This window comes from Chiloscyllium punctatum, chromosome 11 (genome assembly GCF_047496795.1).
Source record: "Chiloscyllium punctatum isolate Juve2018m chromosome 11, sChiPun1.3, whole genome shotgun sequence".
In the NCBI taxonomy this organism is placed as follows: domain Eukaryota; kingdom Metazoa; phylum Chordata; class Chondrichthyes; order Orectolobiformes; family Hemiscylliidae; genus Chiloscyllium; species Chiloscyllium punctatum.
This window is the reverse complement of record NC_092749.1, coordinates 58,978,036-59,002,061: the sequence shown is the minus strand read 5'-3', so window position 1 is coordinate 59,002,061 and position 24,026 is coordinate 58,978,036. Positions and strand designations below refer to the sequence as shown.

General features: G+C 39.0%; 1 protein-coding gene across 30 annotated transcripts in view; it reads left to right on the top strand.

Annotated features, from left to right (window-relative positions):
* Positions 1-24,026, top strand: part of nrxn1a (neurexin 1a) — a 1,866,202-nt gene that overhangs the window by 281,271 nt on the left and 1,560,905 nt on the right. For 23 of the 30 annotated variants that reach the window (XM_072580867.1, XM_072580862.1, XM_072580863.1 and 20 more), the window contains one exon: positions 9,874-9,903. The exons of the other annotated variants lie outside the window; for them this stretch is intronic. In XM_072580867.1, the coding sequence (XP_072436968.1) occupies positions 9,874-9,903 (30 nt within the window). The remainder of the gene's footprint in view (positions 1-9,873; positions 9,904-24,026) is intronic. 30 annotated transcript variants of the gene reach the window in all.

The window sequence follows — 24,026 nt, the reverse complement described above, 5'->3', positions numbered from 1 at the left end:
ATGCAGATACATACACAGAAATGTTTGAAGCTATTTAAGGTTGCTAAAATATTGATACTGTGCAGTATTACCTTTAAAATACTTTGATCACATAATAGTTGAATTTATGCAAAAAAGGATCAGTCACAGATTGTCCCAGATGGTATTCTGAATTTGATGTTATTTTGTACACACAAGCTGCTGCCACAGGAGTGTCTTCCTGAAACAGTTGCAGTTTGCTGAATTCCCTTTGCTTTAGACTGTGGGGTAGGTTCCAAGAAAGTCTTTTTCAGGAACTCTCCTGGAGTAATCAAGATGACTTTCTGTGGGTTTTCACCTCAGACATTTTCATGAAATGATTTGCAAATAATGAGCGAAAGAGTAGTAAGCTGGTGCTCTTTGGGCAGGTTAATTTTTTCCTCATCCAATTCAAAAATGCCTTCAGGCAAAACATTCCCAGGCTTTGAACAACATGGACTGTGGCAGCAAAATTTGGGAGGATAGCATAAACTTTACCATTTAAGATCAAAAGTCATATTTTCCAGCAATGTTCTAGACATCAAGTAAGATTTTCACTAATAGCAGTGAGAGGCCTATTAACAGGGATTATTGCACATTATCACCCTCATCATTACTCTATCTGGCTCCATTAAAATGCACTCTCCTAATCTGCCACCAACTGGAAATAAACCACACCCCCAAAATTTCCAACATGGAAGTCAGAGCAAGTTTCTGGCAAGTCTGGCCCACTGCTTGCTCCTGCAGTCTTACATCTTGGACATCTGGAAACAACTTTGCTGAGCTTTATGCCAATCATCACCTGTGCACACCCCACACATCCATGGACCTTGGCATTCAGTCTGTAACACTCTCATTGCACCCTCATGACACATTTCCGATCCGCTTACAGTACACTTCCACATGGTAATGCTGGCCATGTGGCCCCACTGAGACCTTTCATTGCATTGCTGCAGGAAAACCACTGTGTATGATTACACCAGGCTGTGTCTCAGTGTTGCTTGCTTGCCGTCTTAGCACTCAGTTATTTTGGATATACCTGGATGCTCACAACATCCATGCCTTTTAACACTTTGGTCCCTTGACGTGATGGAGTTGCTATGACAAATCCCATTAAAATCATTTGGCGTTTATGTTTTTGAAGTTTTCAAAAAAAAGGGCATAATGATTGGTTCATACCAGCTTCTCCCAGTATTAATGGCAGACATATTCTTAAATTTTTTTGGAGCCATTAATAGTCACAAGCTGTCTTCTTCTGCAGTAAAAATCCTATATTATTATCAATTTTAACTTTGAAGAGAAATCACTCAGTGACCTATATATGTATGTTTCATCATTCTGAAGCAAAACAGCACCCCACCCCCAGCCTCCAAGTTTCTGACATCAGTCATGACCTTGATAGGCTGGCAGAATTTGGGGCAGTCAGCATAGTTTGTTAAGATAGTTTTCAGTCTCTCAAAAGGTGCTTGGTCCTCTCCTGACCACAGTGCCTTTGTTTTCTGCTGTAACAAGTAAATCAATGGAGCAGCAATGGGCTGAGATTTGGTACAGATTTGGCTTTGGGAGCAGGAAACTCCATCAATCATTTTATTTTTGCTGTTCATAGCAGCAAATTTCCCTGACCCACTGTATGCCCTAGGTAGCTGACCTTTACTTCTGCAAGCTTATTTGTGACAAAGATCAACATTTTTTTTAGCTTGGGGTGTTAAAGGAAGCTGCCAGCAACCCTTTCACAAATCCATTTTAGTAATAAAGGTGGTCCTTCTAATCTTGTCAATTCAGTCTTTCAGACAAAGAATTGGGTAACACAGTGCCCTGATTACTGTGTTAACCCTTCTATTGTCTTTGCATAGGTTTGGGCACCAGCACAACTGGTGACATCCAGCTGCTTTGACTGGGTTCACTGAAGTGATTTTGAAATTTGTATTTGATTTCTGCTTTCACCCGAACCTGTTTCTCCAGACCTGGATGATAATGATTCTGTTTATGGAGTGGGACTCTATGCCCACAGATCCTGGTTTGTCTCTATAGACACCTAAATGTTGTGAGAAGCATCATGAAATCCACTTGCTGTCTATATCTCATTATGAAAGCATGGTATCTAATCTATCATACAAAAGCCCCAGAAGAAGATAGGCTGTTCTTTCATTCAAAATGCACCTTGGTGAAGATGAAGTTGACAAAATGGGGTCTTCATGTTGACCTCAGCTGGTACAAGATTTGGTGCTGTTGCCGTTGGGTAACAGGACAACATAATGTTGAAAATTTGGTACTATCCAGGCTGTCCTCTGCAACATTATCACTGTCCTCTTAGTCCTCCATTGTCCTCACTGCCTGACAGGCCTGTGCTTGCTTATCCTGCTCTGAATGGTAATCATGTTTCACCATGTTAATGTTACATAGATGGCTCTTTTTCCTTTGATCTGAGGTCTCAATCAAAACATTCACGTTACCAATTCTCTGAGCTACTTTATATGGGCCACTGAATTGGGATTTCAGCAGTTCACCCTGTAAAGCTAGTAACTCTAACACATATTCCCTTGACTGAAAAATTGAGGCCTGGGCCTCTTTGACTGCTCCTTTTGTTATAACAGAGGGTAAACCCTTCTGCTTTATTTAAATCAGCAATACAGTAAGATTTATCCTGTACAGTAGTCTGTGAAAATTCAAGTGGCCAAGAACTATTTAAAGTAAACATTAACAACTTTGTTTCTTAAAGTATAACAGAGAATAATTATCTTACAACTATTTACAACTCCTTCCTCTAACCTATCTTTTACTATCCCTTCTATAATACTGATCCGATAAACCCCCCAATTAAGATTGACTGAAAAATTCAAATTTCAATATCAGCCAGCTGTTGAATCTTCTCTTTGCAGATTCAATCGCCAGGTCAGTGTTGATGTTTTTCTCTGTGCAAACTCCTTCTCAGAGAGTTCTGACTAGCAGCCTACATTTGTTTTTTGGCAGTTCTCCTCCAACTGTTCAATTTTCCCCAGTCTTATACCCCAAAGCATTTGATTGTTTCATTGTGTTTTAATATTGTCAATATATTAAATTCAAACTTGATTGGTAGTTGGTTTTTTGGGGTATAATTTAAACTGATTGGCCAAATTCAAATTTGTTTTTGTCTCCAGGCAACCAGCTACACTAACTGCTGGCCCAAAAGGTTACATTATATCTTGTTGAGAGCACTTGGTGCTGTCAGGTAGTTCTGCTCACTTGCAATTTTCTTGAAGGTACAGTACACCCACATCTTCATGACACTTTTCTCAAGGCTACTTGTCAAGTTTACAGGTGCTTCTGAACTCCTCTACTGGCTCCTCTGCTCAGTTACCAGAAGACAAATATGTAATCCAACCTAAAATATTTATCCTTTCCTCCCAAAATTATCTCTTTGTTTTGGAAGATTTGTCTCTCATGTTCATGAGCATGTTCAAAGGAATCAAAGCTGATGAGATCAATTCATCAGGTGAATCCTGGTGACAAACAAATGAATTTCTAGCCCTTTGTCCCAGTCTTGGGAATACTCATTGTAATTTGCAGTCGCCATTGTCTTCTGAGCCTGATAATACAGTTCCTAAGCTCTTTATGACTATGAGACCTGTTTTATATCCAGAATACTTCAAACTTTCTGAAACATTTTGGACATAGGATTGGTACCTCAATGCACTAGAGCTTGATTGGTAATCTATGTTAGATGCAGAATATCTGTGCTCACTACCTTAACAGAAATGGTTCTGAAAAAAACACCTTCTGGGAACCAATATTATAACACCATAAAACATAGGAGTGGACATAAGGCCATTCGGCCCATCGAGTCCACTCCACCATTCAATCATGGCTGATAGGCATTTCAAGGAGAAAGTGAGGACTGCAAATGCTGGAGATCAGAGCTGAAAATGTGTTGCTGGAAAAGTGCAGCAGGTCAGGCAGCATCCAAGGAACAGGAGAATTGACGTTTCGGGCATAAGCCCTTCTTCAGGAATGAGGAAAGTGTGTCCAGCAGGCTAAGATAAAAGTTAGGGAGGAGGGACTTGGGGGAGGGGCATTGGAAATGCGATAGGTGGAAGGAGGTCAAGGTGAGGGTGATAGGCCGGAGTGGTGAGGAACAAGACTGCAGGTGAGGAATGCAGTGCTGAGTTCGAGGGATTTGACTGAGACAAGGTGGGGGGAGGGGAAATGAGGAAACTGGAGAAATCTGAGTTCATCCCTCCCCCTCCCACTCCACCAAGGACATGCAGGTCCTTGGATTCCTCCATCGCCAGACCATAGCAACACGACGTTTGGAGGAAGAGCGCCTCATCTTCCGCCTAGGAACCCTCCAACCACAAGGGATGAACTCAGATTTCTCCAGTTTCCTCATTTCCCCTCCCCCCACCTTGTCTCAGTCAAATCCCTCGAACTCAGCACCGCCTTCCTAACCTGCAATCTTCTTCCTGACCTCTCCGCCCCCACCCCACTCCACCCTCACCTTGACCTCCTTCCTCCTATCACATTTCCAACGCCCCTCCCCCAAGTACCTCCTCCCTACCTTTTATCTTAGCCTGCTGGGCACACTTTCCCCATTCCTGAAGAAGGGCTTATGCCCGAAACATCGATTCTCCTGTTCCTTGGATGCTGCCTGACTTGCTGCGCTTTTCCAGCAACACATTTTCAGCTCTGAAAGGCATTTCAACTCCACTTACCCGCACTCTCCCTGTAGCCCTTAATTCCTTGTGAATTCATTCCTCATATTTATAATAATGAGTGAGGTATGTATTGGAAGCCTTCATTGATTTTTAGCAGTGATATCGTACAGTCTACTGATACCCTGTTAAATGGTTCCCAAAAAGTTGTGTTGGAATTAGAGGCACTTGTTATACTGCAGGTTGGTGATTTCCCAAAATCTAACGTGTGTCACATGTTCCAAAAGTGAACGACGTCCTTGCTGCGATTCGGCCAGTAAATGTGCTAGTTTATAGGTGCTTAGGTCTTCCAGATCCCTACATACCCAGATATAAGCATTTCATATGTTATCCTCAATACCTGTTGACGGTACTTGAGTGACACAATTCGAACCACCATTCATTCTTCATCTACAGATCTGTGAAGAGAGCTTGGCTTCCTCATCAGAACAATGTAATTAATAAAGTATCATTTCGGAATTCCCTCTGCTTTAACCGCTTTGAGCAGGTTTGGACCTGTTTGTTCAAGTCAGCTTACTGAGCCTTGACCAAATTCAGCTATAAATGTTTATTCAGCCAATTGGCAGAATCTATGGTTCTAATTTGGCCTCTGACAATGGAGCATGTTTAGCCATTGACAAGATCACAACATAGGAAGGGAATATATCCAGAATCTTTCATGGCGACTGCTGTATCCTCAACTTCACTTGGTTTCTTTAAGACTAGTGGCAAAGACATTACCTTCATCCTCACCAAATCATTTCCCATGAAGGAAAGGGAGATGATGGAGTGGTAATGTCACTGGACTGTAATCCAGGACCCCAACCTGATGTTCTGAGGATATGGGTTCAAATCCCACTGTGTTGAAAGTTGGCTTCCATAAAAGGAAAAGCTAGCCTGATGATGACCACTATTGGTAGTTGTAAAAACCCATCTGGCTTGCTAATGGTCTTTCAAGAAGAAGGTCTGCCATCTTTACCTGGTCTGGCCTATATATGACTGCAGACCCCCAATAATTGGATTGATTCTTAACTGGGAATTGGCCCAGCCAGGGATGCACATATCCAAGGAATAAATAAATTTCAGTCAAACCTAACCACAAACAAGGTCAGATATTAGACTGTACTCATCTGCACCTGATACTAAAGTATGTATACACCCTGCTGATACAATTTACCAAAACTAGCTGTTCTCCTCCCTTAATCTTGATGTAGATCTGCCCAGACTGCTTCCAGAGGTTTGAAAATTTCTTCTTCGAAACTCCAGGGAATAACCCATAAGACAGAGGAGAATCTTTTAGGCTACCATAAAATCCTAAAAGACTCCTAAAAACATGATGTGATCTTCACAGGCTTTGCCACTCAGCCTGCATTAGGTTGAGCAATGTCCAGTTTTCTATGGCTAACTTCATTTTCTTGGCTATTTTTCCACACAGCTTGAAGACTACCACTTTGTCCACTTCCTCAAACGTTATGATTGCTTGTACAATTTTCAACAATTCTATGCTAGTCCCAAAATTGGAGGCAGATGGCTCCCCAGCCATTGGTCTGTTGAGTTCAAGGAATCCTCCCCTCTTTATTCTAGCCTTTTTAATTGGAATACCCTTTCTCACTACCTTTCTCTCTCTCTTTTGCCTCTCCTCCTTTCCTTTGAAATGTACTTTTGGACACTTTTTCTCTCACCTTTTCCAATCATTCGACTTTATTTCCTGACATTATTTTTCCCCTTCCTGTCCACCTTCTTCTTTCTTCGCTTACCCTTTCTTCTTTATCTCTTTGAAATTCTAGTTCTAGCCTCTTCTTTTGCCAGTGTGACCATGTCTCACTTCCACATTTCCCCATTACTCTCCCAATTCACAAACAAGCTTGTGTATAATTAGTTATATAATTTGCTAGTTGCTAGTTGTATAATTTTTAGTCCCTGACCGCAATTCCATCTTCAACAATTTGTGCACACTTTTCAGTTTATCAAGTATTAGTAGTTACCTCACTCTGATACATAACACTTGCTTCAAAATTAGACATTTTGGTTACAGTGCTCTTTACTCTAATATGCAAGAAATCTATATTGGCATTTTCCTTTTCTCATTAATTATTGCCACCACTTCAAATTACTTTGGCTATTTCACAATCTTCATTGTGTAGGGGTTTAATGGTGGCTGACCCCCCCCCAAATATGTGTTAAGGCAAACTTTGGAGGGATCACCATTTTCTTTTTGAGTCCCAATCCTGCACAACAAGCTTTTGAACTTAACAGGTTGGTGTTATGACAATTATACAGTTCTCCAACTGTGCCAGTGTCAGTATGTAGAAAACGTCAGCCAGATTTCTTTAGCCAACAACTAACGATTGGTTTATTACCAAACACCAACATATTCAAATAAATATGGAAGGATTTTTAATTATATGCCCTTTTAAAAAGATAACTAGCACTTAGACAGTTCTGAAAAGAAACAAAGTATTGTGTTAACTTTAATATAATTCACCAACCAGTAGTTAAATTAATGAGAAAAAAGGAGGTTATGGATCGTCCCAAATGGTGTTCTGATTTTGATGCTATTTGCATACACAAGCTGCTGGCGCTGTGGTGTCTGACTGGAATAGTTGTAGCTGGCAGAATTTTCTATGCTTCAGATGGTGGATAGGTTCCAAGAAGCTCTTCGACAGGGACTCCTTGAACAATATGGATGGCTTTGGTGGGTTTTCAGCTCAGGCACTTTGCGGAGAAAGAGCAACAGGTTATTGCTATTCAAGCAGGTCAATTCTTTCTCACTCATTTCAACAAAGCAATAATCATATCTCTCTCAGAAACTGGGACATGTGACTTCTCTTTGACAGCACTTTCAGCTGGATGACCATATTCGAGCCTCCAGCTCCTTTGCAGCCTGCAACATTGTCAATGTTATATCCAATAGATATTCCTTATTGACGTAAATCTTTTGTTTAACAATTCAGTATATTTTTATACAGGACCTCATGATCTATTAAACTATATTTGGATCATGTATCTTCATTGCAACAATACCAGTTATGTGCAATTTTGATTTAATCTGGTATTTTCTGGCAATATAATATTGCAAATCGTTTGTACAATCCTCATAACAGTACTTAAGTACACTTTAGGAACAAATGCATTTCACTTGATTAAAGCTAGTTCCAACTTTTGTTTTCCATTTTAAAAATAGATCCCATTACTGATATAGTCTAATTTTTGAAGTTACTTAATTAATGAGGACAAAAATTACAATATTAAGTTTGAGCCACAATGTGACATTTTAGAAAGTGTGAAAATGAATGTCATTTGTATTCATATGAAAAACACTACACAACTCTAGGAATATGATACTTTATAAATAAGACTTTCTACTTGTCTCATTGCAGTGCTTTTCAGTAGCATCCTGAAATGTAAACTGCAAACAGATCTGAGTGATGTGCACTCCTATTAATGATTTGAATACACAAACAGTAATTCTGTTCATGAAACAATATTCCAAAATGGACCAAAACTATTTACTTCGTAACAGTTCAAATATATATTGACGTTTGTGGAGACCTTGTTTGATTCACCAATTACCTTATCCATTGATTGAATAAATGTGCCTTGCTTAATATCACTACATTGGTATCCAAAATACATCTTTGGAAATCATTAATCACAATCCTTTTTTCTTTTAATATGTAACTTTCTCATGAAACATTAGAATAGAAAAACCACATTTGAAAGAAACAAAATATGAAATTCCCTTAGATTAATTATTCCTGTTCGTCTGTACCAGAATCATGAGCAGTAATAAACACGACAACAGACTGAATTATATCTGTTCCTGCTTTTTCTTGGGAACAGACTGTTTTAGGGTTTATACACTTCCAAACTGATGAGAATTAATTTGGGAGCTATAAAATTGGTTCTGTAACTGACAAATCCAACATAGAAACATGTCCTTTAAGTTGTAAAGAACAATATAGGATAGCGAAACACGTTCTTGGTTTGTCACCAGTATTCAGTCAGTTGTATTTCTTAGCTGCATTTGATGGTTCCATCATGCTAATGAATTTCAGATTGATCCAACAGGGAATGATTTTCAACACTGTGTTTACATTTTGCTTAGCTGTACATCGGCTTCCTGGAATGGCAACTGCAAAATCTAACATAAATTGTACTTTGAGCCACAACAATTTAAAAATAAAATGTAAGAGATATAATCAGAAACCATTTTACTCAATTTTCAACAATTTCATTATGAAACTTGACTTTTGTATGTGCATGTCAAATATTTCAATTAAAATCTGGTGTGTAAATTCTAACATTAATTGCTGGTGGAAAATTGGCAATTGCAAATAAGTAACTATCCATTTTCATTGCCATTGATTTCAAATTAAGTAATCATTGGTTGGTATATGTACATTCAGCTGATCTGCTTCTACCTATCTTCTCGTCTGATCTGTACATGGTTTTTATCTACATTTTGATGTAAAAACTGTAATTTAAATAATGTAATAAAAGAATACAAACCAATTCTCTTTATTTTACCAATATTAAAATAAATTTACTTTACATGTGAGGCTCGATGAGAACATTTCAAAGTGACTTCTTCAAAAATCAATTAGCAAACCATATGTCTTTGGAGAAACTACTTTAATTGAATATGACTCTCACATACAGCCCAGTTTCAAGAAGCAATTGTTGTAAAACTATCCAAAACAGCATTTAAGGCATTTAAGAATGTTCAAGCAGAAAGGTGCACAACAATTTGGAAACAACTGCTATGAACAGTATTTATAACATCTCTACTTAGTGCTTCTATTTCATATTTTTAGTATAAATCATGATTAAAATGTTCTTGAAATTATATGTTTCTGAAAGCAGACTAACAGCTGATGAAGCAATGTTTTTGGCATGATTTGTAGGGTGGGAGGATGGTCCTTTTACAAAAATTCCTTTAGAAGCCTTTGTTCTCTTTTACTGTGGATATGTGTATGTGGAAAATCTTGGAATTGTCCAATGCTATCAGAATCATTTCTTCATTCTTCTGATCTTGTCCCTATGCATTGCAACCTGTGGTTGAAAAATGCTGTTTTTTTTAATTTCCCTGTAATAAAGACATCTAATACAATGCAGATGTCTGTCACAAAACATTTTTGTCATTGTGACAATACCTCTTCCCACGTGCCCTTGTTCTTTGCTGACTGTGCTCTTGTTTCCCTTCAAGGTCTGGCGCACCTGATGATGGGCGACCAAGGTATGGGTTCCATTCCTTTTTTCCACTGTGCTTCCTTCTCTCCCCCCCATTAGTAGTTGTCTTTAAACTCTCTCTAGAAATAATTCTACAAAAGTTTATACTTCCACTTTGGCTGTTTCAAGAGAATCTGTCTTTCTTTATTTTTTTTCTTTTTGCACTTGAGTCAAGCTTTTTGCTTTGTCTTTGTCTTTGTGCCAATTAGGAGAAAGTGAGAACAATTAATGTAAAAATGTCAGTGTTAAAAATAATTAAAGCAATGTTAAAATACTTATTTGAGTGTATAGTTAGTTTGGAGTGCTTGAAGTCATAATGTTCAGAATTATGCTTGCTTCTGTATCAGGTGGTATTGTCACGACTAGTGCCTGCTCCTAGCTTGTAGTGTGATAAATTGTCACACCATATTGCAACATATGTGCAGCGGTGTGCTTCACCCATTAACAGAGATGCATGGCTGATTGAAAGTATGTTCGATGCACCAGGCTGTTGGAATGCTGGAGGAATGATTTTGCAAGCAATTCAACCACATAATTTCACTCCTAATTACTTTCAATGTTCATTTTTTTATGTTGAGTGAGTTAAGTCATGGTTCTGTAGGTGTTTTGAATACATAGATCTCCCAACAGAAAATTATCTTCATAACATGGGATTCATGCTTCCATTTCAACATAATATACTCATACTACACCTGTGTGTTTACATATTAAATATATTTTCTTGCTATGATTAGTTGCATTTGCATATAATCATGAAACTTAAAATGTTTCTCTTTTTTTATTCAATAATGCTTACTTCATGGAACCATTCCATCAATTCCATAGGTAAAATAAAAGGTACTAAATGTTTTGCTTTCTTTGGAATAATTAAAAAGTATAATTTTAATAACCATTTAAATCATTGGTAAAAGAAATGGTGTTTGTTTGTTGCCTGAGCATTAAATATGTGGTTATGATGTTCTAATGCATTAGAAGATTCCAAAGGTAAGGCTATTGATATTTATGTATTTGCCTGTTTGTATTTATCATGAAATTCTTATCTGCTTGTCGGACACAACAATTTAGGAAACTGAAAGATGATTTTCCCTCTATGTTGGAAGATTGACATGTTTATAACTTTATTTTTTAGAATATTTAATTATCTCGACAAAACATTCAAATTTGAATTACTGCCACACTGCAACAGAACACTGTCCCTTTTGAAACTCAACACAATTTAAATGCAGATGCCACAGCTTTAGTTTGAACTGTATATTTCAAAATTATACTTAATGAGTATTGGAGTAATTGCTTTTCGTGTCTTTGAAGGAACAAAATGTATGAAATCCTGAATAGGAACAAAATTGGACAAATGTGTATATCATATTAATTCACTTAAAGAAAATGAAATATCACTTTCAACATCAGCATTTTAATTTAACTTGAAGTGGTATTAATTGAGAATGATTACTGTAAATTAATTACAGCGGATACAAACTCTCCCGGCACTTTCCAGCTTTAGTTAATGAATAGCTTAGTCATATTTTTACAGAAGTAAATAGGAGTTAGATAACCTTAGTTGTGATTATACTGTAAGTTTTACATTTGGCCTCATTATTTTTAAGGTAAAAAGATAGTACTTAGCCCTAGCTAGAAGACTTGTGTCGATGACAAGAGAGGATAAGTTTTGATTGTGATAGCCCTGTAGTTGAAAACTGTTCATACTTATCTTTAAAGTGCATGCATCAATATTCTTTACTGGGATTAGAGCTGGTGAGTGACTTTACTGACAAAAATGTAATGTTCAGTGCTATAAGGGAAGAGAAGAACCTTGACAGCAAGAAGAATTAGCAATTAAAAAAAATAAAGTTTAATTTAGGAATGAGATAAATAATTTTGGTAGTAATTTGATCTCTGATTTTGAAATGAATTACCAGCTCACTGTTTACGTTTTGAATATTTGGTTGCTTAGAAGATTTTATTCAAGCAGGACTCGGTATTGAGGGATCTAAAATGGATAATCACAATCCAGAAAGTAAGCAAGCCTGGCCAATTTTAATCTTTGTATCTCAATTTTATAACTCACATTAGTCATTGTAGTCCAACTATTGGAGAACTCATTCAGTGCTGAACCATAGAACCCAAAGAATATTCTCTGATCAGTATTCACTGCTGAGCTGAGGTGATCTTAGCAAGGGCAGCAGTGGGACTGTTGAATTGGTCTCACCATCTATTGCTTAGGGAAAATAAATGTAGGTACTTTTCTCACCTCAATCAAGGTGTCACCATCCCAGATGGAATTGTGGAATTACATACATGTGGGTGGATGCTGTGGATGAGATAGGTTTAATTTAATTCAATAACCTGATGGAACTTGTCAAGATTCGCAAATAAATTATGATAATTTGGGAGAAATGTTGGAGTGTGGTTGGTACTGTGGAACCTTCTCCCAATAGGAACTGATGAGTTTGGAAGAAGCGAAAAACATTAGTATTAAAAGAAAAAAATAGCAACAGAAGTGATGGATTTTCCTCTCACCTTAATGGCTGTATGTTCAATACCTGTCATTCTTTGCCCAGACTGATATTGTCTTATGTGTCATTAAATTAGATCTTGATTTGCAGATATGAATACATAGGTCATGTATGGTTTGTATTGGGTGGGTGAAAGAAGGCACAGGGGTTCATCATGCTTGCATGACTTGTTCTTTTAAAAAAATCCAAATAACTGCACATGTTGGAAATAAGAGACAAAATGGAGATTGCTGGATAAATCCAGGAAGTCTGCTAGCATCTATGGAGAGAAAGCAGAGTTAATGTTTCAGGTCCAGTAACCCTTATTCAGAACCAAAGACTCTTGAGAAGAACCGTTACCAGCTGCAAACCGTTAACTCTGCTTTCTCTCCAAAGATGCTGCCAGATATGTGGGTGGCACAGTGGTTAGCACTGCTGCCTCACAGCGCCTGAGACCCGGGTTCAATTCCCGCCTCAGGCGACTGACTGTGTGGAGTTTGCACGTTCTCCCCGTGTCTGCGTGGGTTTCCTCCGGGTGCTCCGGTTTCCTCCCACAGTCCAAAGATGTGCAGGTCAGGTGAAATGGCCATGCTAAATTGCCCATAGTGTTAGGTAAGGGGTAAATGTAGATGTTAGGGGTATGGGTGGGTTACGCTTCGGCGGGGCGGTGTGGACTTGTTGGGCCGAAGGGCCTGTTTCCACACTGTAAGTAATCTAATCTAATCTAAAATCTAATCTAATCTAATATGCTGAGTTTTTTCAGCAGTTTCTGTTTTTGTTCTTTTCGAATGTTGATATTGCTGAAGAACAAAGCCATCTCCATTTGGATCAATGCAGAGCTTATTTTAAGTAGGATCCCAGTTCCAGCCTCCAAGTTTAGTTTTCAGAATATCTTTGTGTATCAGTTTTGCATATCTTATGATGCAGATTCCCAAGCCCAGCTAGCTGTAGAATAATGTGTTTGGTTTGCGGGAGTTTTCGATGTGAAGTTTATGATTTTCATCAAAGTTGAACTCCGATGAGCATGCTTTACGGCACTCGGTATGTCCTGTCAATTGATTTTGCAAATGGATCTCAAGCAACAATGATAAATTGCATCCAGTTTTGTTTTTGTGACTTTAGGAAGTTCATAGCCATCAGAATGACTACATGATATATTTTACACCTTTGTTTCTCCAAAGCCTGAAGGTGAGATTGATGAATGCTGAACTTGCTTTTGCCAAGAGGCAGTCAATTCCATCACCTGATGTGTCTTTGTTGGAGAGAATACTCAAACATAGAAAAACCTCTGAGCTGAGATAATTGCTGTTGATTGTGACTGTGGGTATTGGGGTGGGTGACCAAGGGAGTTTGGTACATGAACTTCCTTCTACAGACATATTTTAAGATTGAAATGTTCTGAAACTTAGCCAAAGTAATCAACAGGAGTTCTCAGAAGTAATGCTGCAGTGAAAAAAAAACTTAGTTGGGTAGTTAAATGCATTCATGGCAATTGGAATGATATAAAAACTGTGATACAGTAAGTTATGTTCTCACTTTAAGTGTAAAACTCAACCTCCATTGTTCACATACAAAAGGTACTTATTTAAATCGAAAGTTTAAATTAATTAGTGAGTAAAGCAAATGAAATTATATGATAGAGGAAAGGTCTTTTGCATAGATGGGTTGCATTTTACATGGATGGGTGTGGGACCAGGATCAACAGGAATAGGGCAGGAAAGAGGAAATGTGATGGAGGGAAGGGGTAGATAAGAGGAACTGTGTTGTATGGGTGGAGGGAAGGGGTAGGTGAGGGGAACTGTGTTGTGGGGTGGAGGGAAGGGCTAGGTGAGGGGAATTGCGTTGTAAGGGTGGAGCGAAGGAGTAGGTGAGGGGAAATGTAGTCGAGATGTGATGAAGGGAAGGGGTAGGTGAGGGGAACTATGTTATTGGGATGGAGGGAAGGGGAGGGGAAATGTAGAGGAAGTGTGATGGAGAGAAGGTATAGGTGAGGGGAAATGTGTTGTAGGGGTGGAGGGAAGTGGTAGATGAGGGGAAATGTAGAGAAAAATGTGATGGAGGGAAAGGATAGGTGAAGGTAACTGTGATCTAGGGGTGGAGATGGAAGGGTTGATGGTAGAGGAGGGGTCATCTAATGGGTTGGGTACCCAACCAAAAGGCCATTTAAAGGCATCAGTTCATCAAGTGATGAGCAGACTGCCCAATGCCAGTGCTTTAGTGAGTGTGAGTGAGCTGGGTTCTGAAGGTGATGGGGGTACAACATCATTGTCATGATGCCCAACTTTACGTGACCTCCAGCCCCCCACTTCCCCCCTCACCAATCCGTTCCTGACTGGACCATAAAATTGCAGCTTGTAAGTCGAATTGTCAGATGATCTTTCACATGAAATTTGACCCCCGACACATGGATAATATCATGTTTAATTTGATGAATAATTTGTTGCATGGAGAATGACACATGATTTACTAAAATTTTGTGAGGAATGTTTTAAATATTGCAACAGTGACATGTCATTTCTGAGTGAACCGTGAGAAATACATGAAAAAGACATTAAGGCAGTAACATTTGGTAAGACTGATAGCACAAAGTGAGTAATAGTGAGTCAGCAGCCTATTTGACATTATGCCCAGTTTAGTTTTCAATTAACATGAATTATAAAGAAAATTGCGTGTGATATAAGATAAGGCTACTTGTTCATTTTCCACAGCTGGCATTGAGAAATCTCGCCCCCTAATGTTTCCTCAATTGTCGAAAATAATATTCTAGTTTTCTTTCAATGTAGAACACTAGTTTTTTTTTATATCTTTGCATGGTAAAGGTACTTACTTGCTATGATGGCTGTTTTATAATTCCATGGTATCGAAGACAGAAGGGGTCAGATTATAAGGTTGGAAGATGTAGGAGCAGAAGGACACCATTTGGCCCATGAAGTCTGCTGTACAATTAAATGACTGATCTGGATGTCCTCAACTCCACTTTGCTGCCTTTTAACCTGATATCCAGATTCATGAGAAATCTGTCTACCTCAGCCTTGAATATACTTAATGACCCAGACTGTACAGCCTGTGGTAAAGTATTCCACAGATTCACTGTTGTCTTCGAGAAGAAATTCTTCCTCATTTCTAGCATATGGGTGAGCCCTTATCCTGAGTTCATGCCATTTGGTCACTGACTCTGCAGTCTACCCTTTCAAGTTCTCGAAGACTGTTGTATGTTTTAAGACAGTTGACTCTCGTTGTTCATTGGTTTACTCTTTGGTGTAGAAATCTAGTTTAGTAGGTCACTGACATCTGTCAGTTCAGAGTCTTCACTTCCGGAGAGGAAGATGTGATATCCACCGGTACACTTCATGCCTTCCATGCTAGGTGGGGACACTACGAGGACTGCAGTGCATCCCCATACTACAAAGTGGTAATTCACTTTAAATTTGATAAGTTTCATTTGATGTTTTAATTTTTGTTCCAGTACAGTTACATTAATAGTATACATTAAATTTGTTTGGTGATCTTAAACTAGAGGAAATATTCATTGCAGTGCTATTTCTGGTGGGCAATGGATAGATGATTTTCACAGCTGCAAGGTCCAAGCGTTATTTAAAGTGCTTGGAGGAAGCGCTGAGGGTAGCAAGGGCACGGAATGTACTCTGGATGGGGGATTTCAACATCCATGAGGGGCGTGGCAGCAACATTATTGATCTACCAGGTCGGGTCACAAAGGACAGAGCTGTTAGACAGAGTCTGCAGCATGTGGTGATGGAACAAATATGAGGGTAAATGTACTTGATCGGATCCCCACCAATCTGGCATTTGTCCATGACAGTGTCAGTAAGAGTGACCACTGCATCATATGTCTGGAGGCAAATTCCTACCTTTACATTGAGAAACCTTACATGGTGTTATGTGGCACCATCATTGTCTTAAATAGGACAGACTTTGAACAGATCTCAAAACTCAAGACTGGGCATCCATTAGGCATATTCCAACACAATCTGCAGCCTCGCAGCTTGGCATTTCCCCCATTTAACTAGTAACATCAAGCCAGGGGATTAATCCTGGTTCAGTGAGGAATACAGGAGGACCTGCCTGAGCAATACCAGGCATACCTAAAAATATTGAAAAACCTGGCAAAGCTAACAAACCAAACTACTTGCTTGCCAAACAGCATAAGCAGCAAGTGATATCCAGAGCTAAGCGAGCCCACAGTCACTGGATCAGATTGAAGTTCGGCAGTCATGTGAATGGTGGTGACAATTAAACAACTCATTGGAGGAGGAGCCTCCACAAATATTTGCATCCTCCATAATGGGACAACCCAGCACGTCAGTGGGGAATAAAACGGCTGAAACATTTGCAACAATCTTCAGCTGAGTTGTTGATCTATCTCAGCCTCCTCTATCACAAATATCAGTGTTCAGCCAATTTGATTCACTCCATATGACGTCAAAAAACAGTTGGAACTACTGGATACTGCAAAAGCTTTGGGCGCTGAGAATATTCCAGCAATAGTACTGAAGACTTGTGTTCCAGAACTTGACGCTCCCCTTGCCAAGCTGTTCCAGTACAGCTACTATACCGGCATCTACCTGACAATGTGGAAAATTGCCCAGGTATGTCCTAAATACAAAAGAAAATGAGACAAACCCGACCTGGCCAATTACCTGCATCCCAATCTAGTCTCAATCATCAGTAAAATAATGGAAGGTGTTATTCACAGTGCGATCAAGCAGTAACCTGCTGATTGATGTCCAGTATGTGTTCTGACAGGGCCACTCAGTTCCTGACCTTGTTATGGATTTGGTTCAAACATGGATAAAAGAGCTGTATTCCAGGGAGCAGGTGAGAGTGACAGTCCTTGAAATCAAGGCTGCATTTGGCTGAGTATGGCATCAAGGAGCCCTAGCAAAACTAGACTCAATAGCATTTAGGTGAAAAAAGTTCTCTGCTGTTAGGAATCATACCTGGTACAAATAGAAACGTTCATAGTTGTTGATCAGTTAGCAAGGCTCCAGCACATCTCCACAGGAGTTCCTCAGGATAATGTCCCAGGCCCAATCATTTTCAGCTGCTTCATCAATCTTCTTCCCTTCATGGGCCTTCCCTCCATCATAAGGTCAGAAGTGGGGATATTCACCAATGATTGCACAATGTTCAACACCATTTGCGATTCCTCAGACACTGAAGCAGTCGTGTCAAAATTCAACAAGATCTGAACAATATCCAGGCTTGGGCTGAAACGTAGCAAGTACTCTTTGTGCCATACAAATGCCAGGCAATGACTATCTCAATTAAGTGACAATCTTACCACTGTCCTGACATTCAATAGTATTATCATCACTGAATAGAAGAAAGAATGGCTCCTGAAGAAGGGCTCATGCCTGAAACGTTGATTCTCCTGCTCCTTGGATGCTGCCTGACCAGCTGCACTTTTCCAGCAACACATTTTCAGCTTATCATCACTGAATCCCAACATTCTGCAAGTTACCATTGGTTAGAAACTTAACTAGGCTGATCATAACAATATAGTAGCTAAAAGAGCATGTCAGAGGCTAAGAACACTGCTCTCCAACGTCTGTCCACCATTTACAAGTCACAAGTCAGGAGTGTCTTGAAATACTTTCCACTTGCCTGGATGTGTGCAGCTCCAATAACATTTAGGAAGCTTAAAACCCTGTAGGACAAAGCAACTCATTTAATTGGCACCAAGCCTACATTCCATCACTCCACCAGTGTGTACTATCTACAAGATGCACTGCAGCAATTCACCAAAGATCCTTGAACAGCATCTTCCAATCCCACAAGAGTGAGGGCAGCAGATACCTGGGAACACCACTACCTGCAAATTCTCCTCCAAGCCACTCACCATTCTGACTTGAAACACCATTCCTTCAATGCCGCTGGGTCGTAATCGTGGAGTTACCTTCTTTACAGCATTGTGTAATTACCTATGACACATTACTTCAGCAGTTCAAAAAGCCAGCTTATTACCACCACCTCAAGGGCAACTTCGGGATAGGCAATAAATGTGGGTGAAACCCATTTCCCATGAATGAATAAAAAAGTGTGAAGTATTTTGTAATTTCAGTGGATTCTTTTCTCAGAAGGATATGTCCTAAAATGTCTTCAATTGATATATCCTTCAATTGTAATGATCCTTTTACATCCAACAAATAGAAATTGTAGAAGAAAAGTTTAGGCTGACCTCTGGTTTTTCATCTTTCTTAATATGATAGTATCTGGTATCTCCCTGGCATATTTGGACAGAATGTTCACTAGTGTGAGAATTGATGGATATGACGTCCTCATCGATGTATCATGTGTCCCAGGAAGGTGTGACTTTGTTGTTGTTGTTGCTGAAAGATTGCTGCCACCTGAAGGGTGATTTCTATGAAAGAGGTTTTTTTTAGTTGCTTTAAGTTTGTACTATGCATTTTTTCTCAGTGAATAATTAGTTGTCAGTTGCAGAAATATTAGACAAGGTGGTAAAATAGTAACATTAATTCAGCTGGAAGAAATACATGAGTATAGTGTGCAATAGCTTATCTAAATTTGAACCAATCAGTTTTTTTTTCTGATCGAAATAGCATTAACTTGTTAGATTTACATTTTCATGTTCTATGTGTATCTACAGTTTAATTAACCAATTAATGAGTTTATTAAGTTTAACAGTGTGCCAGTTGAGAAACTTAAGAAACTTAATTTTGCTGTCAGCACAATTTTTGAAGATTGAAAATTCTAAACAGGTCATTAGAGTTAATTTTTGAATTTTGGTACTGACATAATTGTCAACTTTGTTTGAAATGTGTCTTTATAAAATAATACTGGTTTCAGTTTAATTTAAGGCATTTGGCACGCTTGCCTTCATTGCTCAATCCTATGAGTATAGGAATTGGGACGATATATTAGGGTTGTATAGGACATTGGCGGGGCCTCTTTTGGAATACTGTGTCCAGTTCTGGTCACCCAGTTATAGGAAGGATATTATCATGCTGGAGAGGGTTCAGAAGAGATTTACCAGGATCTTGCTGGGTATGGAAGGTTTGAGTTATAAAGAAAGGCCGGATAGGCTGAGACTTATTTCACTGGAGCATAGGAAACTGAGAGGTGACCTGATAGAATGTTATAAAATAATGAGATATATAAATAGAGTTGATGGTTGTTGTCTTTTCCCTAAGATGGGGAATTTCAAGACTAGGGGGCACAGATTTAAGGAGAGAGGAGAGAGATTTTAAAAAGACAGGAGTGGTTTGAGTATAGAATGAACTTCCTGAGGAAGTGGTGGATGCGGGTACAGTTACAAAGTTTAAAAGACATTTAGATAGATACGTGAATAGGACAGGTTTGGAGGGTTACAGGCCAGGAGCAGGCAGGTAGGTCTAGTTTAGTTTTGGATTATGCTTGGCATGGACTGGTTGGACCAAAGAGTCTTTAGTTTGAAGGACCTTTTTTTACTTATAACAAATTTATAAGAGCAGATTTATTTATAACTTTTTTTAGAAATTGTGGCAGAATTTGTTCCAACTGCAATGTTAGCAAAGTCGTAGAATGCAGAGACCGGAGAAGCTCTCCCAGAAACCATCTAGGAGAAGGAATACTTCCTTGAGCAAATACAAGGGGCTGGATGCTTGTTCCTTTGTCCTCATCTCTCCTTCAGAATAAAGTGCAGGTGTGGAAGCTGGATGTGCTGGAAATGAGATTTGAAGGGGGAGGTTCAAGTTGCCGGTCAATTAAGAATGAACTCCCTGGAGTTAGTTGAATCAAGGCAGGTTAACTTCACAGCTAAGATCACCATTTAGAATGCTCGAGGCTCTCGTAGTTAACTGAACAGATAGGAGAGGTGAGTACTGCCAAAATAAGCAGGAAAGTAAAAGGGTGTCTCCAAGATGTGAAGTTTTTATGTAGGAAATGTACAAAATAAAATCTGCCACAGCTGCCAGGCAGCATTGAAGGATAACTGATTTTCTATTATTTTTGGATTGGGTGATGCTGGTTGCCAGCTCTTTATCTTCAGCCAGCGAAGGGTCTGTTTGCTATCCAGAAATTCCAGATGTCTAGTGAGGTGTGCCTCAATAGGACAGTTGTTTTCAAGGGCTGTTTGCCACTGATGGGCGGAGGAGAGAATGCAAAAACAAAATAGCATTGCACTAGCAACATGAAATAAAGATGATTGCAGTATTTTTTTTGAGATGATATTTATAGCTAATGGTTTGCTCTCATTGCTAGTTCACTAGGGAACAGCCTGTATCACTTGCTTCAAGTCAGACAATCTGGTGTTAATGTAGCATAAACATCTCTTCAATCTACACAATATCTGTTTTAAAGAGATAAACTAGGATAAAATATAATACAATTAAAAATAATCAAAACCTGTTTAAAATTTTGATTTTCTAAAAGTATAACCAGAACTGTCAAATGAGGTTTATTTTTAGAAAGGAATCTTGCAATTAAAATGTTTGGGCTTAGCTTTCTGCTCCCAGGTTGTGTGCAGAATTTAAGAGAATTCCTGGTTTTGCAAACATAGCCTTCAAACATGGCAGCTGCAGGGGTGTGGGGATGGTATAGTGCCGGCTTAGATATCAAAGTGGGCAACCACAAAAATGCTGCCAAGTGCAGATCCAGGCAGAATGGAAGGACTTCCTTGAGGATATGGCTCTGTGTCCAACATTTAAACTTGAAAATTAGGAAATGAACAATCCCTCAAGCCCTCGCCAGTCATCCCTCATCCCTCTCACCATCCCCATATACCTACATGGCAAACTCATACCATAACAAGCCCTCTACCCACACTCAGTGCCCATGCTTATTGTCACCAGACTGTGCCCTTCTCCATACTCCATTGTCTTCTATAACATTCAAGCCACCTCCGTGCTAACACCTGCCAATGAATGACACCCAGCACCCTTTTCACTAATATGAACCATGCCAATTCACCCTATCTCTGCCATGGACAGATCTCCAGATCTGTGCAGAAATAAGATAAAGTTACACTGAGTAACGTTGCAAGTGTGAATTGTCGACTTCTCTATAGTAACAAAATCAGTCTCTATGTTTAAAAACATGTTACTTAATTTGTATTCCTTCAATAATGTCCAAAACCAAGAATAGCTGTCAGTAGAACTGTGAAATGCAAGGCCCCAAACTTTCATATTCACAAAATGTGAAATCAGTCACACAGCAGTAATCCAGTGATGGAACTTTTCAAACCTAAGTCAGCACAGAGTGAAGTAGCTAGCAATCATTTTCCAATAGTCCAGACATTTGTTTTAAAAATTTAAAATGCATAACTTTTTGATACTTTCTTTCGATGGTCTCCTGAGGTAAATCCCTTTCAGACTTTAGCCAAGTCCCATTGATATATCTTTCTGACATGTTTGGCTACTGATTTAAGCATGTTGATAAGTCCAGTGAGCTTTGTTTAGGCACATTCATAAAACCATCAGGACGCTCCCAAATGGTACCTCATGTCTCTAAAAAGCACCTTATCTTAATCCAAGTGGTACCTAATCTCCCTTCTCCCCTTACTCTGTACTGGTCTAATCTGCAAATTCTACACGAAAGAGATGCTAAAATCAGATTTGACTGAAGTTAACTGGTGATATAAACAACCAGTTGCATCTGCTAACTGTGCATGTGTAAAAATCTGTCCACTCCCTCCAAAAATGGGAGCTGTTGTGTGCCGTTTAAAGTTTATGAACACTTGTAGCATTTTTGCTGCATCAAAGTACTTAACTAACATGGGTAGAAGTCTGGACCTTAGCCTCTCTTTAATTTTCATTAAATATTTAATATGATTATTCTATCCATTTGATATAATTTTGTTTTATGACAGATGCCTAAAATTACTTCTTTGCTCTCGATGGGAGCCAGGTATATACATACCATAATTTCAAAAGGAAATGCATTTTGAAAGGAAATCTAAATTTACCTGGATTCTTCTCATTATTACTAGATGTCCCTGTGCAGTTCATTCATCTTAGTAGTCCATGGTAAATTGGATCGATTGCATCTTTTTCAAGATCCCAGATCTCTTAGATGTTAACCACTTATGAAGTAGATGCTAAGAAAATATATAAATCTATGAACACCGGACATATGAAATCAATGCAGAGATTACTGAAGCACACAATATATCCAGAAAAATCCACACACAGAGTAACCAGGATAACCTTTTGATACTTTACAATAGAGTTGTAAATGTTTGAAATAAGCAACTTTTAGGGAAATTCAGAGCCAGGAAAAAGTGGTACAGTGGAAAAAAATATGTACAGAAAGGTCTCTGATAATGTGGGAGTTGAGAGTAAGTAATGTGGCAAAAGGGTGATTGTATTTCATGGCAGAACAAGAAACAGACCTGTGAATTCGGCTGCACAAAAGCAGAGGGAGAGAGTAGTATGAAAAATCTAGCAAGATGGAGAAAGCAGCTATAATTCAATGGGCCATATTCTCATAATTTTTTAATTTCAAAAATATTCTTTATTCATACATAATCTCTTTCTATATATACATAGTCACAAATGCAGTTCGGTTCTGTAGAGTTGCATATCATTAAAACAAACAAAACATTGGACTTTGACTTTATCCAAAAAAACAAAACCCTGTTTTAAACATATAATACTAACATTTACATATATTTAAGACACTGGGAGGGTCTGATAACTGAATGCACCCCCATTTAGCTTCAGCAGCAAGACCTCAGAAAATGGTGTTTCCCCACTGCGCTTTGGCAGCAGCTGCCCCAAGCTTTATTGTATCCCTCAGCATGTGATCCTGGACCTTGGAATGTGCCAGACTACAACATGCAGTCAAGGTCAACTTCTTATTCTGGTCGATGAACAAGTTTCAGGCAGACCAAAGAGCATCTTTCACAGGATTGATGGTCCCCCAAGCACAGTTGATGTTGTCTCAGTGTGTGTCCTAGGGAACAGACTGTAGAGCACAGAGTCCTGTGTAACAGAGCTGCTTGGGACAAACCTCGACACAAACCACTGCATCTTCCTCCAGACTTCCTTTGCAAAGGCAAGTCCAGAAGAGACCTGTGACAGTCTCAACCCCTCCCCACAGCCACTTTGAGGGCAGTGTGCAGTCTGCTCAGGAAAACAGGATTCACTCACTTGGACTATATTCTCATCAGTCAGATCATTTCTACAGGGCCCATTGGCCAACTGGAGAGGAGTAATTATCTTCTTGTAGTCACATTAAGACCAGGAATGTTTGTGTAATGGTGACTGAATAAGGTCTTATTCTGTGTTTGATTTTGTAAAGGATGCCTTACAGAAAGAAACCAAGCATTCTGAAGACTTCCCAATCTTCTCCAGATCCATATGTTCTGAGCCAGATCTTTTCATCACTGAAACATCATGCATCTCATTTGCTTCAACAGCAGTTCCTGGACAGTTGAGAGGAACTGTTTAATAAATCAGCTTTTCACTTAAGTGTTGGCTATAATGAGTATCTTGGCTTTGGGTCCAAGACTTCAAATTTAGGTAACAGTAATTTCAAATAGAGGTAGTAGGAATTCTCAATCATGCTTATCTCTCAGATGATCTGAAACTAGTTCATCAAAACTTCTTCCATCACCTCAATCCCCCTTCTTTCTATGACAGTGTCAAAAATTATGAGGCAGGAAAATTAACACAAAACT